Consider the following 18,779-nt stretch of genomic DNA (forward strand, 5'->3'; position numbering starts at 1 on the left):
GAGATGCCAGTATAAATTAAAAGGTTTACATTTTTCAAGAGAACTTTCTATTCTTTTCAAAATCTGAGTTCTTTTTCACAAGAGTCAATTCTTAATTTTTCAGGTTCAATAAGGAACCATACTGTGACTAACTCAGAATGGCAAATGGTTCAGCTGTTTCTATTTGACGGGAAAAAGCATTTTTTGCCCACATTTGAATATGATTGTATCAGACAGTGAGAAAATCCGTGACACCCCAAGTAAACTGCAAGAGCTGAGGTTCCAACTTGGGAAGAGCTGCAGAAGTGTCTCGCTGCTCTCCGCACTCTCCTGGGGTTCTGCCTGCTATGGCTAGAAGGAGTAAGAGTAAGAGCAGTGCTGGCACCAGCGATGCCACTGTGCCCATTGTGTACGGGCCCCTCCCAGTCGCTGTCCTCTTCTCTCCCTTGTAAACCTAACTCTCTGACCCTCAGGCCCATCTTCCCCTAGGTCTAAGACTGGCTGTATTAGTCCGTTCTCACACTGCTATGAAGAAATACCCAAGACTGGGTAATTTATAAGGGAAAGAGGTATTAATTGACTCACAGTTCCACATGGCTGGGGAGGCCTCAGGAAACTTACAATCATGGCGGAAGGCAAAGGAAAAGCAGATGCCTTCTTCACAGGGCAGCAGGACGGAGTGAGTGCAAGCAGGAAAAATGCCAGATGTTTGTAAAACCATCAGATCTCGTGAGAACTCACTATCACAAGAACAGCAGCATGGGGGAATCGGCCCCCATGATCCAATTCCCTCCACCTGGTCCCACCCTTGACACCTGGGGATTACGGGGATTACAATTCGAAGTGACATTTGGGTGGGGACACAGAGCCAAAGCATATCATTCTGCCCCTGGACCCTCCCAAATCTCATGTCTTTTCACATTTCAAAACCAATCATGCCTTCTCAACAGTCCCCCAAAGTCTTAACTCATTTCAGCATTAACTCAAAATCCACAGTCCAAAGTCTCATCTGAGACAGGTCTCCTCTGCCTATAAGCCAGTAAAATCAAAAGCAAGTGAGTTGCTTCCTAGATACAATTGGGGTACAGGCACTGGGTAAATACACCTGTTTCCAATGGGACAAATTGGCCAAAACGAAGGGGCTACAAGCCCCATGCAAGTGTGAAATCCAATAGGGCAGTCACTAAATTTAAAAGTTCCAAAATGATCTCCTTTAGCTCCATGTCTCACATCCAGGTCACGCTAATGCAAGAGGTGGGCTCCCACAGCCTTGGGCACTGCCAGAGGGCAGGATGGATTTGGCAGACATCCTGCATTCAGCCAACAGAAACTGTATGGTTTGGGATTGAATGCGTGTCCTCCAGGTGACCACAGAGCCATCCTCCCGGATTGGTTTCTGCACTCTGGATCATTTTCTCATGAAGTTGCCTCGAAGACCCAGTGAGATGGGGTCTATTGCATCGGTGCTATTCTTAACCCCATTTCAATGATGGAGACGCTGAGAGGTAGATTAATTTGACAAAGATCACACTGAAGGCTGTTGGACAAGGTCCCTGCTGTATATCCTGCTCTGTGCTACCTCTTCTGTTTAGAAATTATTGCCAAGACAGAGAAGGTTGGTAAAATGAGTTCCAGGAAAGCGGGGCATTTCTAGTGTAGCTATTTAAGTTGGTTTAAGTTGCTGAGAGCACGCATTTTTGCATCTTTGTTTGTGTGCCTCTTTTGGGGTAGCGTGCCTCCCATGGAGCTTCCAGGCCAGCTCCATCCCAGCCTGTCTGGGCACTGACGGTGGCACTGGCACCTTTGCTCAGATGTGTCAGGGAGCTTCCCCAAGGTCCAATGGTTACCCAGGAGCAAAGCTGGGATTCCAAACCAGACTTGCCTGACTGCAATGTCGGCTGCTTCTGCTACAGCTTGTGGAGTAAACAACCACTTATTTTAAAATGTCTGCTTTCCATGCTGGCTGCTCAGACGGTGGCACGTTCTTGGCCTGGGCTCCATCCTCAACACACCTGCCTTCTCCCTTCCAAGCGCACTCACAGCCAAACTCAGAATTCCCAGCTGGGAAATATCGATACCCTGGTGCCCTCCCATTCTTTCTTGTGCCTGTGAAGCACAGACCAGCGGTGGGCCAGGGGGGAGGCACCTGGGACACGACCACGGGAAACGGAAAGGTTTCCCTTCAAGAGCATCCCAGGCGAGAGCGAGCCAGGCCATTCACAGTCACATTCAAACTCACCCCTACCAGGTCCCGCACATTCGTCTCCACCCTGTTCTTCTCCACAGAGAACAATAAAGAAATCAGATCGTTTCCCACCTGCCTCCCACGTGGGTTTCTGTTTGTAGCAAAGAATCCTAGATGTAAAATTGTTTAAGACACAGAGCCATGGCCGGGATTCAGAGGAATGGAAATCCACGCCTGCCTCTCCCGTAAATCAACAACACATGGAGAAAACCTCAGTGGTTGAGTGATGGTTGAGCAAAACTTTGGAAACAACTACTCTGTGGGGCAGTGGCCTCCAAGATACAAAAATGAGTAAGATGTGGATCTGGCCCCAATTAATCTGTTAGCACTTTCTGTCTGCTAAATAAGAAATGGAATCCTGGATTTCTTAAACACAGGAATACTGTAAACATGAAGTAATAAGTAAAAGATGGTATAGCACAAATCATTCAGTGTCAGTATATGATACCACTATTATAATTAGTGTATAATGGGACTGTCCTCAGAGTCACCCCCAATCCCATATAAAGAGATTAACCTGAAGACAAAACACCACAAATACTGATCAGTACCATCAAAATCTAACCTCTCCTATGCCAAGTGAATATGAATCCATGTTAAAAATATCAACGTAAGTCCTGGTCAGTATTTAAATTACAGAGAAAGGCAAGTTCCTTCAGAAGTGAAACTTATTTCCATGTTATTGTTAGGGCTACTATTTATTCCTGTCATCACTGTCATTATTCTCGCTGTTATTATTATCATCATCATCATCTGTGTATAAAGGACTATTGCATGCCAGGACCATGAGAAATTCTCTAGTTATATTATCTCACTTAAGGCTCACATTTATTTTGCAAATTAGCTATCTAAGGGAGCAATTGCATGCATTTTGCTCATGGGAGAACCAAGTTAAATAAATTGCTCCAGGTCACCAAGTGAATCACAGGGCCAGAGTTGCAACCGTGTGGTGAACCCTGTCTGCATCCAGGCAGCACACGCCATGAACTTGGATGCAGAAAGGGGCTGCAAACATCCCAAGAAGCCTCCTACCGCACCTGGTGGCCATGCTGAGCTGCGGCGGTTGCTCTCCGGTGCTATGGGCCTTGCCAGCCAAGCACTGCTCTGGCTTACTTTCCTAGAGAAGGAGAAAAGAAAGAGTCACAGAAGTACCACAGAGAAGGGGCTTGCAGACAGCTGGTGTTTTCCCATGGGTTTCCTTAAGGCAGGACCCCTAAAGGTAGACCATTCCCCAACGACGCCCACTCTAGCGATTGCCCCGGGAGGCTCTGGCTGTGTCTGTTTCGGTGGGTCCTGATCTCTCCTTTGCTAAGAAGTATATGATTAAACCAAGAAATATTTTTGACAGAAACGAATCTGTTATCCATAAGCATTTGTGGCACCAAACCAAACTCCATCATCACTGTAGCTTATGCAAATGCTTGATCAAGGGCTGCTTGGATTCCGGGGGCCTTTCAAAATATTTTCTTGTAATTGCTGATAGAAACGCTTGAAAATATTTTTGTACCATATTTTGCTTGGGGAAGATGTGAAAGCATTTTCCTCTTTTCCAAGATGACATACTCCTAATAGAAAATCCTCTGTTGGTGTACTGGAAAGAACCTTGGATTTCTAAGAGAATAGCTGGGCCCAGTCTTGTTTCTCTTGCTTACAAACTTTGGGCAAGTCATTTAACTGTTCAGAACTTCGCTTCCTCATCTGTGAAACAGGGGTGAAATTCTCCATCTCCTAACGCTGCTATGAGGATTAAAGGAGACTGTGTCTGAAACACAAAGCCAGGCACACAGCATGCAAAGGAGGATGGAAATGGGCACTGGCCCCAAGGACAGAAGAGACCAGAGAGAAATGCCAAGGGACCGAGGGTAAACGACTAAATCTTTCTCTGTGCTCGTTTCGTCAGGAGACGAAATCTACGGTCCTTTAATAAAGAAAATGAACAATACAAACTATGTAATAGGCTGACTGTCTTAACATATGACTAGCATGAACTAAGTTCAAATATCCTTTAGGTTTTTTTATAACCACACAAATAATTGATATAATGTGTCCAGTTACGTTTTATCTATTTATCGTGTAACTTAGCCACCACTATTAGCAATTTCTTCTTAGACTATTTCCCAAATCTGTATCTAACTGAAATAAGTATATTTCAGATTTTTAAAGAAGCATTTAATTTCATAACTGTTCCTTACTTTTAGCGGCACTCCACTTAATGCAAACTGGTGAGAATTTGGATATTCTACAAAGAAGTCACTGAAATATACTTCCATCTTAAATTCTAGAACATTCTGCTCTCTAGTAAGAAAACTAGAGAGGCCCTTCATGCTTTAAGGCCTCTAGTGTAAAGCATATATATTTGCACTCATTTGTCTGTAACCCTTGGAGATCAGTAAAACTGATGAGTAGACCTCAGATATGCTAACAGAAAATGTCAAAGAACAATTATATCTTGATAAAACTCTTCCAGCAAACGTTTTCCCTTTCAACTAATGGCATAAATAGAGTTCATGACAGTTTATGATTAAAATAACCAACTTGACTATTGTCCCTGTGGCTTCTTCATACTACTTTCCCAGAGTAATCAGCGTGCCCTCAACAAATATTTGCTGAACCCCTACTCTGGGTCCAACATGGAGTCCAAGAACACCAAAGCAATCAGAGCCATATATGGTCTCTGCCTCATGAAGTTTCGGGTCTAGACGGAAAGGAGAGGTTCATCAAACAGTCACACTAGTAATTACATAATTATCAACTATGACAAAATTTATGAAGGAAAAGTTCACAGGCAGAGGACAGCAGACTAGACTCATCTGCAGGGAAAGGGCTACTGGATCTGCTAGTTAGCTAAGCGAAGCAGGGGAGAGGGGTCTACAGAATACTAAGTAATGAAAATAGCATGTGCAAAGCCCCCAGGGTAGAAGGTACCTTCAGCCATTGAAGCTAATGCACAGAGAGCAGAGAACGGCAAAGATGAGATTAAAGAGGCAGGCAGGAGCTAGAACACACAAGCACTGTAGGCCGTGGTAAGGACACCAGCCTTCATTATAAGAGCCCTGGGGAACCACAGTAAGGCTTTAAGGAGCAACATAAATAGGAGCAGTCCCCTGAAGAGACCAATGCATCTGCAGTACAGAGAATGAAGAACCAAGGGTGAGGATGGGTGCAAAGAGACCATCTGGAAGCACCTCTGGGAGAGATGATGGTAGTACAGATTTGTGGGAGCAGAGCTGGAGAGACATGGACACGTCAGAGAAGTATTTAAGACGGAAAACTGATAGGACCTGGTGTGGGAGTGAGGCTTAAAGCATGAATCTCACCCACAGATGGACAGTGGTGCCATTTTCTGACTATGGCCCCAACGATGGAAGAACTCGCAAGAATCCCATGAGTTCAATTCTGGAAGCATTAAGTTTGAAACACGTTGAGGCATCCGCAGGACAACGTCTGCTTAGTTGGCTACTTGAAAACTGGATGTGGAATAGAAAAGAATGTCTGGTTTGGAGACAAAAATGGAGTCATCGCATGGGCAGAAGGGAAAAGTAAGAAGTAAAAGGAGAAAAGGTGGCCTAACGTGAGCTTTGAGGACCCTCCTAGAGGTGACTAAGCCAGAGCAGGAGCAGCCTGCTGGGAGGAGGAGGTCCAGGTGGACACAGGGGCCGGGCCTGGGAGCCAAGCAAAGCAAGTGCTTCAAGAAATGGGAGGAGAGGGCAACGAAGATCTGAAAGAAATCACAGGCACTCATGGAGATGAAAGCCAAAGCCATGGACCTTTAGACATGCCATTTCAGTGAAAGGACTCAGAGAATTAGTCAACTGCTGTGAGTATGCCTCATTAAAATTGTCCTCACAGGCTGGGCGTGGTGGCTCATGCCTGTAATGCCAACACTTTCGGAGGCCTGGGCAGGCAGATCGCTTGAGCCCAGGAGTTTGAGACCAGCCTGGGCAACATGGCGAAACCCCGTCTCCACTAAAAATACAAAACTTAGCTGTGCGTGGTGGTGCATGCCTGTAATCCCAGCTATTCTAGAGGCTGAGATGGGAGGATTGCTTGAGCTCGAGAGGCAGAGGTTGCAGGGAGCTGAGATTGCACCACCGCACTCCAGCCTGGGTGACTGAGCGAGCCCGTCTCCAAAAAAGAAAGGAGGGGAGGGGAGAAAAAGAAAAAGAAAAAGAAAAATTGTCTCCACAAGCAGAAGGAAGATATTTAATTTCTTAAGAAACTGAATTCCCAGGCTGAATCCCTTCTTTTATAGATGACGAAATCTTACCATGAGGGAGTGACTGGACCACAGTCTCCCAACGGTTACAGAGCCAGGAGGTGATGCCTGTGCTGCTGGCTCCTGACCTTCCTCCCCACCTTCCCCACATTCCGCGAGCACTCGCCCTACTTCATGGCAGAGCTGGCTCATGGAAACTCAGCACTAGGGCCTACGTTCATTTCTCTGATGTAAGTACATGAAAACCAATCTCACTACACAAAACCAAAACTTGCTAAGTGTGAGCACTGCTTTGTCTTCTGGGCTTACCTCCTTGATTGTGGTGTTTCTTCCCCTCCATGAAAACCACCATCTTCCTCCCTTTTTGGGCATTTTATCCCTCATGATAGATTCCACAGTGGCCTGTTTTAAATGGATGGTAACATAAATAATGGAACAAAAAAAGATCAACTTAGCACATTCAAACCAAAAGAAACATACATGCAAATTAAAGTAAGATTTAAAAAAAAAATCAGAGAAAACACAACATACTATTTGTGCGTTAAAAATTTTAGAGAAGCAAAACCTAATGGCGTCCAAAATTACATGAAGGTAACTTAAGCATGAAGACTTAAGAAGATGTTAAAGGAATAAACAAACAACAAATAAAATACAACACAACAACAACAACAAAAAAAGAAAGCATTAGAAATCATTAGTGATTAGTAAGACTGGAAGTTTTCAAATTAAAGTGGCTAACTGGTTAAGATATTATTACTCTCAATATGATGATTATCAAATAAAATATGAAATGATTAATATGGGGTAGAGGATAAAACAGTTTTCAACAAAAGGTAAAATGCATAGGATTTTTACTAAGTGTAAATTTCTAAACATTTACATTAATAGGTGCATTTGATTTAAAATCTCCAGTATTAAAAAGAAAATTCATACTTTTAGGTAAATGGGTTTAATGGGGAGATTAAATATGAATTGATAATTTTCTACATTTTTCCAAAGAACAAAATATCTATCTATCTTGAGGTTAATTCCAGGACCAAGGTAAAAGTTATGTAATGTCCCTTCCTCAGTTTACAGAACTTTCAAGTAGCTAACACCTCAGCTAGTAATGAAAGAAAGATTTAAGCTGAAAGATTCAGTCTAACAGGGTGCAGGGAAGCAGACAAATAAGTAATTTACTATGTAGCTTAAAAGATCCCTATCTGACACAAAAGAAAACCCAACTGCACCGAAATGCAAACCACTCACATCCAGTTCATAAATAGGACAATTGACAAAGCTGTCAATGACCCTATTTCCCCTAAATCCACTCATAAATGTAACAAAACCACAATTTAAAAAAAAAAAGAAAGCAAGCCAAAGAAAGGAAAAAAACAAACAGGAGTATTTTCAGTCCTTCACAAACTGATTCTAATGTTCATTTGAAAAACAAAAAAAAAAGCCCAGAAAATTCTCAGGCAGAAGAGTAGTAAGTAGAACAAGCACTACTGGGTATTAAAATATACCAAAACACATGGTAACTAAAAGAATGCAGTGTTGGTATACAAGGACACATATCACAGGAACAGAAAACAAAGTCCAGAAATAAATCTAAACTCACAGAGACATGTAACAGAGGGTGAAGTTGTAGCTGCCTCTGAGTGGAGGATAGGGTTAGTTAATACACGGTCCTGGGATAATTCAGTAGCCATGTCAGACCCTGTGAGCAGCTCATCCGCCTCCACTTTCTTGCTGACAGATCTGAAACTCTGTTCAAGAACCAGGCTGCAATGCGTGCGGAGAAGGCTGGCTCAACTCCAGAGGATGCACCTCAATGGTCGAAGCCATTCACGGTCATTTCATTGCTTTGCCCAGAACTGCTTTAGAGGTTCTTGTGACCAAGTTTTGAACTATGAGAGAGCTGCCCCCACCCTCCCGTTTCAGATGTGGCGGTCTGAGCAGACGATGTGCACGGCAGTCATCTTGTGACCATCAAGGAAAAGCTGAGAAAATCCCAAAGAAGCTAACCCAAATTCATCCAGCCTGAAACTGCCAGTCTCTAAGATCCTCATCATATGAGATCATTACTTAAGCCACTTTTAGTCATTCTGTTTCCTAAAACAAAAAGCATCTTCACCAATTCAATAACTTCCTGAGGAAAAAAACTGGTTTGCTTCCTAATACCTCTCTCATTACACTCAAAATAAAATCTAGATGGATGAAAGATTTTAAGATCTTTCGAAATTTCCAAAGCTTGTAAAACTATGCCCAATATACAAGAAAGCACAAAAAGAAAATATAGGGCCTATCTTCACAAGTTTTGGAAATGGGGAAGCAGGGCCATTTTATGTGTGATACAAAACCCAACAGCCATAAAAGATAAGATGGGCAAATTCTACATTTAAAAATAATTTCTATATTAGAGAAATGCCATATATAGAGTCAAAAGTTACTGACTTGTAGAAAGATTTAGCATGCATATCACAAGGACTAATTTCTTTTAAGTTTCAGAGCCCATGTGGATTTCTTTTTCAGTGAATAAATAAATCCTTTAGCTATATTCCTATTGCAATGGCCTTTTTTCTTACGGATTTGTAAGTGTTGAGAACGGGGACATAAAAATGTGTCCCAGGCCATGGATACCATGGCAGGGACAAAATAAAAACCACTCTAGGGAACATGCCCTCAGTCCAGTCCACAAAGATACTCACAGATAAAGCACCACCCAGGATGAGATTGCAGTCCTCAAAACACAACATATGCACACACACACACGTGCACATCCACACATCCACACACACCTGCACACATGTACACATCCACACATACATGCACACACACATGCACACGCACACACACGTGCACATCCACACATATACACATACACATCCACACACGCACACACATAAGGAACATACCTGCACAAGCATGCACACATACCCACATGCACACACATACATGTGCACATGTACGCATGCAAATGCACACACATGCATGTATGCATACATGCACATGCACACACACTGACACACAGGCACAGGCACACACACACACATACACAAACCCAGGAAGGAGCAAGCCTAGACTCAACAAAGTCCGATTAGACCTTCAAGAATCTCAAGTGTTAGAACTGGCTGACCGACTGCAACATCCTAAGCCATACAAAAGCTTGCTAAGCACACAAAGGATACAAACAAGCCTAAGGCAGTCTCTGCAGCAAAGAACGTATAATCTAGCAGGAAGATCTATCATTGAAAAAATTAACAACTCCAGGCTGACTGTCTAGTGAATTGTTTGGGGTAAGATGAGAACACTGCAGACTGGCAGGTGGCGTGGCTGCCCTCCTAACTCCTCCCTACGGCTGCTTACCTACTCTCCCCTGTAGACTGGGAGCTGTCCAGGCCCTGTACTGGCTGTGGCCTCAGAGAATCAGGCATGGGGCTGGCTTCCTGGCTGAGCAGCACTTGACACTGACACTTGACACTTGACACAGGGCACCTGCGCCTGACCCTGATGCCTGCTCCACCCTTCCAGGGTGACACTCATCTCCCTTTGTCCTCACTGGGCTCTGAGGTCCTGGCACCTGTCTGCTCAGCCTCCACCTGTACCCCTTGCACGGCAGATATTGAGAAAGGAATCTTTGGTCCGCTCGACCATGACTGGGAGGTTTTGCCTTGATAAGGAGGAGGGGGAACCATGTGCAAGGTACAAGAGAGAGATCTGAAACTCCTGGCCTGTACACTCATGAACTTCAGAAGAGCACAGTGGAATTAACTCTGTGGTTTCCAAAATAAAAGTGAAATTCCAACCACCCCAGATGAAGCTACCCATCATTTCTAGCGTCCCCTTTTCTTTTTCATGTTAAAGCTCACCTTTGGCAAAGGTTTCTGGAAGGCCTGCATTGCCAGGAGGAGGGGTGCTGCTGTTGTCCAGTTATAATATCTAACAGAAAACAATGAAATAGATGTCAAAAAACCGAGGCTCAGACTGAAAACCTTTCCAATGTCATATAAAGTAGTCAAGGAAAGCTCGGGACTCCAGCGAGGTCCTTAAGGAGCTCAATACTCTTGCTAGCCCCCAGCCCTCCCCCCATATCACCCCCAGGCAGAGGCTCCCCTCCACCTCACCCCAGCAGCCAGTGAGGGCCCAGCAGCAGCCGTGCCAGCAGGGCAGACAGTTGGACATGCCAGCAGCCCAAATCCCACTGTACAGCTGCTGCACCAAACCACAACGTGCTTGGGGTATTTCTTGCCGCGTGTCAAGGAAAAGGCAACCAGGTGTAAAACATTCATGGCTTAAGGGAGAAAAGCTTGCTAACAGTCTGCAAAAATACCTGTACATCCCTTGCCCTCAGATAATGAAGTTTTTCTTTTTTTTTTTTTTTTTTTTTTGAGACGGTGTCTCGCTCTTTCACCCAGGCTGGAGTGCAGTGGCGCTATCTTGGCTCACTGCAACTTCCGCCTCCCAGGTTCACGCCATTCTCCTGCCTCAGCCTCCTGAGTAGCTGGGACTACAGGCACCCACCACCACGCCCGGCTAATTTTTTGTATTTTTAGTAGAGACGGGGTTTCACCGTGTTAGCCAGGATGGTCTCGATCTCCTGACATCGTGATCCGTCCGCCTCGGCCTCCCAAAGTACTGGGATTACAGGCATGAGCCACCGCACCCAGCCAATAATGAAGTTTTTCAAAAGGGTAGAGATGTAGGCTACTCTGATATACCCATGTACTGCAGAGTGTGACTATTCACATTCAATAAGAACATCGAGCTGGGTGTAGTGGCTCACACCTGAAATCCCAGCACTTTGGGAGGCCAAGGTGGGAAGATCTCTTAAGCCCACAAGTTCAAGGCTACAGTGAGCTACAACTGCACCACTGCACTCCAGCCTGGGAGACAGAGCTACACCTTGTCTCAAAAAAAAAAAAAAGAAAAGAAATGAAAACTCACAAGACTGAGGGCTATCTGAACCTATCAGCTATACTGCCAATTCTATTGGCATGGAACTCCGACCACAGTGAAGATAATGCAATAATGCAACGTAGAAAAGTCTTTATTTTATATATTTCTAAGGCTTAATGTCTAGGTCTATTAGAAAACATGAAACAGAAACAGTATCATGCTACTGCCAAAGTGACTTTCAAGAGGTACTTACTTACTCCCAATCTTTACCACGAGATTGGGGTCATCGATAATAGCAGGGTTGTCCACAAACTGTTGATACGACACAGCTTGCTCCAGGAATGCATCTGTGACAGCAATTGCAGAGGATCAGGGAAAAAGAAAAAGAAAATTCAGTTCAAAATTAGGCCTACCTTTCATTTGCTCACTCACAAGTGTTTTCTGAGAGTTTGTGCATTCCAACTGTGCAGACAATCCTATAAAATGTATTTGTAAAGGCCGCACCATTTTACCTGGAGGGCGGCGTCTGTGCAGCAATGCAGGGAGGCCAGGGCAAGTCTGAGGATGTTGGGGGACGTGTACCTTAGTTGGGGCACATACGTTCACACAGGGAGTAGGGGTGAAAACAGCACATATGTGCATCTGCACAGGCAGAGTCATGGCTATGCACGGCGCAGAAGCCAGGATCCCTCGGCAGACGTCATGATTACTGGGGTGACCCTGGGCAAGTGGTTCACCTCCCAGCCCCAGCTCCCTCCTCTAGCATGGGGATAATAACCACATCTGCTTCCTAGGGTGGTCATGGGGACTGATAAGGTCGTAAATAGAAAGCATAGGGCCCTTTCAAAAATGGGGCTGCCTCCACCACAATCAGAAGCAGGCAGGGCACTGTTCTCATCGTGGTGGGGCAGCCCCACCAGGATCAGAGCAGAGGAGAAGGTGGCAGGGTCAGGAGGCCCAGACCTCAGCCCTGGACCCTCAGTTCTTTGATGGGCTCTGGCAGCTGGGCTGTACCTTAAGCCTTGACCGCGGTTCTGACCATCTCCCGGGCCCAGAGCCACGCCCACTCCTTCCCTGGGAGCTCCTATTTACCCTGAACCGAACCGAAACCCAGCAGACATCAGACACTGAGAATCTCCTCCGTCCAGGAAAAGAGTCCCTGGGTCTTGATGCCAGCCTGACTGGCTTCAACATGCGCCCTCAGAGCCCTGATCAGGACCTCCGGGGACTCTCCTGGGGTCTCCTGACTGTGACGATCTGGCCTCACCTATAAGGACTGGACAGCTGCAGATCCCGGCCCCATGAGATAACACTCAGATAACGGTGCCCAGCCTTGTCAGTGCTGCCACCCCACCCCCACCAGCTCATGTATATCAGGGAGGGAACGCCCAGGGGCCTCCTCACGCCAGTGTCCAGAGAGCCCCCATGACTTCAGAAACACAGTGAGGCTGGGTATTAATGTGTGGCCCTAGGAAAACTGAGTGAATGAATGGAGCCGGCGGGACCCAGCACACAATCTTGTTTCCGCTCTCAAAGGACTGGCTGGCACCGGCGTGAAAACAAAAAGGTCTCAATCTTTGCACAAGAAAAAATTCCCAAAGCCTTGAAGGGACCAGGATGGAAGCAGGAGTCTCACATGGCAGCCCTGGGTGGAAGGGGAGATGGGGGTGGCTCCTGAGAGGTAGAGGGAAGAAGTACACAGCCTCGGCCCCTTCCCTGCTAGAAATACCACGAGGGGATGGAAAAGAGGCAGTGGTGAGAGAGGGGACGGGAGCGGTGCAGGGCCACTGTGTCTAGTCCCCGTGTCCACCAGCTGATAACTGCTGACTGCACCCGCTGGGGGACTTGGGCGCACCCGCTGGGGGACTTGGGCACACCCCGCCACGGAACTGTCAGGAGGCCCTGGGAGGGCGTTGCTACGAATATGGCAGGTGCTATGAATGAATCACCTAAGCCCACCCTATTAATGCCCTTTGAATCCAGCTGGGAAAAGTTCCCAGACCTCCTCTGACAAACTCAGACCTCCCTGTTCCAAGGCGCCGGCGCGCTTCTCTCCCGCTGCCGACGCCCTCTAATTTAATTAGACTGACACCCGCTCTAGCCTGCAGGCCTCTGGAGGTCGTCTCTGCAGTGCTGGCCTGGGGCACAAGAGACACACAACGATGGCCTGAGCCATGTGTGACCCACAGAACTCTGAGGCCGACTAACTGCAAGCCGGAAACATCGGGATTATGAGTTCGGTGCTATCATCTGTGCTATCATTAACCGCAGCCAAGGGAAAAGCTGCCTTGACACGCACTCCTTGGAGAAGTCTAAGCCTCTGCGCCTTCTGACCGGCGGCCACCAGAGGGCGCCCGCGCGAGGCCCGCGGTACCTTTCGTGATCTCCCGGTGGTCGCTGAGGCCCCCGCAGAGGGAGATGGCGATGGAAGGGAGGTCCCTCAGCCCGTCCGAGGTGCTCTCCACGCCACTGTCCACGCCCGAGCTGCCCACCGACTGCGGGGACTGGTTGGCTGACCGGGCTCCGTTGTCGCTGGCATGTTTTGCGAGTCCGGAAGGATCTCCGCTGGAAGGAGGAAAAGCGGCAGAGACCGGCTGAGGACTGTCCCAGTCCAGGGTCCTACATCGCCATCCAGTGATGCTCTGGCACGCGGCCACCCTCAGAGCCGCAGACGGCTGTATCTCAGCACAGATGTTTATTAAAGCACCACGACAAGGAAAGAGACATTAAACGCCTTAGCTTAGGGGAGAAAACCATTATTTCTCAGCCGGCTGCATCTCCCTGTATCCCCCTAAAATATACTGAAGAAGAAGCAAGCTGTCCTCGCTGTTCCCTGCCCTTCCCCTCCAGGCGCCAGCCCTGCCCTAGATCGCAAGGGGACTGAGGGTGGGTCCCCAGGATCACAGGAGACCCTCCTGGGGGAAGAAAGGGCTGCACAGCTGCCACTTATCGGGCTGTGGACCATGACTACTGTGGACAACATGACCTCAGGCTTTGCAGGGAGGGCAGCCTGGTGCTGCGTCCCTGTCCAGAGGTGGGGACGCCGCCCAGTGCCCACACCCTTATGTCCACAGAGAGCAGGCGCATTTCACAAGGCAGTGGGAGGCTCCCACTGCCTCTCTCTCACACGCTTTTTTTTTTTTTTTGAGATGGAGTCTCACTCTGTGGGCCAGGCTGGTGGCATGATCTCGGCTCAATGCAACCTCCGCCTCCTGGGTTCAAGCAATTCTCCTGCCTCAGCCTCCCGAGTAGCTGGGATTACAGGTGCATGCCAGCACATGCAGCCAATTTTTGTATTTTCAGTAGAAAAAGGATTCACCATGTTGGCCAGGGTGGTCTTGAACTCCTGACCTCAAGTGATCCGCCAACCTCCGCCTCCCAAAGTGCTGGGATTACAGGCGTGAGCCACCGCGCCCAGCTGTCTTGCACACTTTCTAATCAAACATAAGGGAAAACTGGGCTCACACAGAATGATATTCAGATTATAGGAAATGATGTGAGGAATTAAGAGGAATTTTACTTTTTGGGAAAATACAGGGCCGCCACTTCAGGATCCATGTCTGTGAGGTCATCCAGGTAGACGCCGTCAGCACCAAGATGTCGGCTTCGTTTATCTAAAAGGGCAAATGGCTCAAGTCAGAAAACCACTCTTCTAGAAATGAACTTATGGTATTGTATCTATAGAAACAGCATTTAAACACTATGTGCAGATTTGCTCCCAGGTACCCAAACTGCTCAAGAACCACAACAGTTCCAAATGTGTTCTATTTTGTCTGGTAAAACAGAATGGCAAGAGCTTTTTAGACAAATACTTTGAGGTTTGGGCACAGCACCATTGAGGGTGAGAAGCCAGTTTCGACGGACTTATTCCATGATGATGCTGGAGAAAGAGTGGATTCAGGTCACACTTGTAGGTACCGAGGCCCCTCGCTGGAGGCCACAGACTGTGTTTTTCCCATTGGAAAATGGTGGGCAGTACAACATGACCGTAGATCACCAAGGTCCATAAACCAGGGCCGTCATCCACCATCGTGTGGCCTGGATCAAGTTAGTTAACTTGCTGAGCCTCATTCCTCCTCCGTAAAGTGCCTGAAGTGTACTGAGCACTCAACACATTGAGGCTATTACCATTATTATTACACTTACTATGAAACGATAAAAGCTTTCATTAGGCACTTCTCCATCAATACCCCGATGCAAAGCATCCCACACTGTGCATTCTCAGACACTGGGCATGGTGACTTCAAATGTCCTCTTTACTTCTGGCAGAGAATGATGTAATTGGTCCATATAATTCTAGAAAACCACACGAAGCTGCTGGGTGGATGGAGATCAGGCCTGGCATCGTTGATACTGACACACAGCCAGGAGTGCATTAAACCAACGCAGAGCGCCCACTGTGTGCCAACCACTATGCCAAGTGCCGAGGAGAGAAAGGCAAGTTAGATACAAAAGACTCTTGATCTCAGACAGCACATACTCTAAGGGGGAGTCAGGCAAAAATAAATCAATAAAATAATGATCATTTGAAATTGTGATAAATGGTATGCAGAAATTACAGTGGGTAAGGGGATGGAAAACAACACAGGGCAAGGAGAGAGGTGGCCAGGATTAACCTAATAATCAGCTTTATAAAAGTCACACTTATGGGTCCCATGGTGTGCTGAAAAGGACTTAACTCTCCCAGGTCTCAGCAAGCAGCCTCAGTGTGTAAAATGAAGTTTGCTACATGATCCTCAAGGCCTCCTTCATGTCTGATTTCCTATGACTAAATTCCGATAATTAATATATTCCGCCGAAGAGCTCAGACTGAACATGATCGTTGTCACGGTTCAGTTTCTACCTCAGTTTCCTTGGAACTTTGGAAAGGACCTGTCATGTGTAGAGTGAGCACAAACTATGAACAGAAAGAGAGCCGGGAAGCCCCAGCCTTGGTACCTTTTTTCCTGGAAGGAGAATCCGTCTTGTTTGCTGTCTGGACTACACTGGCAGAGGGGGGTTTGAGCTCCTCGATCATGGGCAAGAGCGGCGCTGCTGCTCCTAAGGTCTCCAGGTCTTCTTCATTCACAAACTGCATTTCTGTCTGAGGCTTGTTCTGGTCCAAAAGTGCCCCCCCGACCACAATTGGCGATTGGTCACTAAAAGTGTCTGAAGATTCACTGTGAATGGCCTGAAAGTGACTTTTATCGCAAATTTTTCTACTGCTCAATGGGCTGGACTCTTTCATCTTGTGTGGAGAAGAAGACTAGAGCAAAGAGGAGAGAGGGACAGAGAGAGAGAGAAGGTCAGCACAGAGGCAACCAGAAAAACTGCGTGACCCAAGGAGAACAAGTAATCAAAAGTAGGCAGAACTTTTAAGCCTCAGCAATCACCTGGTGATTTCTATAACTGCCAAAAAGTCCAGAAACCAAGAATATTAGGTCCAAAGCAAATGAACTTTCCTGTAAAACATCAGCTGCCAAAGAGAAGAGAGATTAGCAATGCCAACAGGCAGGAGCACCCTAAATGCTGTTAGATTACAAGTCTATTCACACACACTGGGATTCTCAGTGGCCATGAGAATAAATGAATTACAGCTACACCAACAACATGAATGAATCTTGCAAAACTAATCTCTGCTGTTAAGATCAAGTTTCCCCTTGCAGGGAGCAGAGGAGTCAGTCTGAGCAGTGACCGCAAAGAGTGGGGGTTTCCACGCTGCTGGTCATGCTCTGCTTCTCGGTCTGGGTGCACGTTGCACAGATCTGTTCCTGCTGTGAAAATGTATTGAGCTATACATTTACAATGTGTGTATTTCTCTGTATGCATATTTCAATAAAGTTTATTCCCAAAACATGAGTGAATAAGTAAAGATTTGGTGATAGTTGGTTCACATGAGTGAGAAATTAGCATTTCTGATTCTACCACCAGAGGGATTTCCAGTTACAGAAAAGATTTATTCAAACAAAAACCAAAATGCAATTCATGGGCTAAAAAGAGGGGAGAAAGCATTCACTTCTCTATCTGATCAAACAGCTTCAACTGCAAACGAAAACAATGCTACAGAAAATCTGTGGTTACAACTATTTTGCCAGAAGAAGTGATGGATTTGCACTTCCATGCTGTTTCTCCAGCAACTAATGACATAAACTTGCAAAGAGAGTTGGCTGGGTCAGCACCATAGCTGTGGACAGGGAAATCAGCATTTTCTATGAAATCTAAATATAATTTAGAAGGGAAATGGATCCACAACTTTGGCCTCAACAGACTACTCTCCAAAAAGCTGCCCATCTTGACTCTTTATAAGGGATGTTTTCAATAGTCATTCATTCACTCACTCACTCATTCATTTATATTACAAGCATTTACTGGGGATGCAAGAGGCTATATAGCATCTTCTAAGGGCCTTACAATATTTTTTAAAGTTTGTGATATAATAACATAATTCAAGATGCTTATAATACATTAGCATACCAAATAAAATTTCTTGAAAGAAAAGACTGTGTTCATTTCATGTTTTTAGAAACATATTTGCTGAACCAATTATGTGCCTACATGCAAACCCACTGCATTTCCAAGATACGAAAACTGGGGGTCAGCGTGCATGTGGCACAGCCAAGGAGAAAGAATGCAAATATTCAGAGGGCCTACAGGTGCCAGATACTTCACATACCTACATTAGCCCTTCTAACATCCCAACAATTCTGTCATTTTCTCACAGTTTTACAGATGAAGACACTGAGGTTCAGGGAAGTCTACTCATTTGCCCAAGGTCACCTTTCTAGCAAGCGGTGCAGTGAGGACTCAAACCCAGAATAACCTGCTGCCTCCCAGGCCCTCATTCTCTCCACTACACTCAGCTGCTTCTCTATTTATTTTGGAGATCTCCACAGGGTCAAATTCAGGGTCCCACCAACAATGAGGGCCCAGAAATATTTACTACTTGATGAATCAAAACCTTAAGGTTTTCTGACTTTGTTTATCTATTAGGCTGAAATCTTTCATTTCTGTTCTATTAGCCTTTCCCAGGGCTCTCCCAGGGCTCTCCCTCTCCCAGGGCTCTCCCAGATGTCTCTCTGTGTGAGGGACACAAGAACATGTGGATTCCAGCTCTCACAATTCAGCTTCTCTTTCAATGGGCCAAAAGTCCACATCTCTTTCCCTGTGGCTTTGCTCCAGTCATCACTGACCTAGCAGACTCAAGAGCCGGAAGCTATTTTTGTTTACAGTTTCAAGACAGCAAGATTGTGTGTAAGTTATATTTCTTTAATTTAATTTGCATTTAGCTGTGATAGAAAATGTAGATCCTGGCTGGGCACAGCAGCTCACGCCTATAATCCCAGCACTTCGGGAGGCGGAGGCAGGCGGGTCACTTGAGGTCAGCAGTTCAAGACCAGCCTGGCCAACATGGTAAAACCCCGTCTCTACTAAAAATACAAAAATTAGTGGGGCGTGGTGGCATGCGCCTGTAATCCCAGCTAC

The 18,779-nt window shown here is 46.2% G+C and overlaps 1 protein-coding gene across 11 annotated transcripts in view; it reads right to left on the reverse strand.

Moving 5' to 3' along the window:
- LPIN1 (lipin 1) overlaps nt 1-18,779 on the reverse strand; it is a 105,044-nt gene that overhangs the window by 29,268 nt on the left and 56,997 nt on the right. For all 11 annotated transcript variants that reach the window (XM_054475699.1, XM_054475706.1, XM_054475700.1 and 8 more), the window contains 7 exons: nt 16,257-16,563; nt 14,839-14,932; nt 13,693-13,883; nt 11,572-11,665; nt 10,292-10,361; nt 6,750-6,842; nt 3,262-3,341 (listed from right to left, as the gene is read on the reverse strand). In XM_054475699.1, the coding sequence (XP_054331674.1) occupies nt 3,262-3,341; nt 6,750-6,842; nt 10,292-10,361; nt 11,572-11,665; nt 13,693-13,883; nt 14,839-14,932; nt 16,257-16,563 (929 nt within the window). The remainder of the gene's footprint in view (nt 1-3,261; nt 3,342-6,749; nt 6,843-10,291; nt 10,362-11,571; nt 11,666-13,692; nt 13,884-14,838; nt 14,933-16,256; nt 16,564-18,779) is intronic.

Source organism: Pongo pygmaeus, chromosome 12 (assembly GCF_028885625.2).
Source record: "Pongo pygmaeus isolate AG05252 chromosome 12, NHGRI_mPonPyg2-v2.0_pri, whole genome shotgun sequence".
Classification (NCBI taxonomy): domain Eukaryota; kingdom Metazoa; phylum Chordata; class Mammalia; order Primates; family Hominidae; genus Pongo; species Pongo pygmaeus.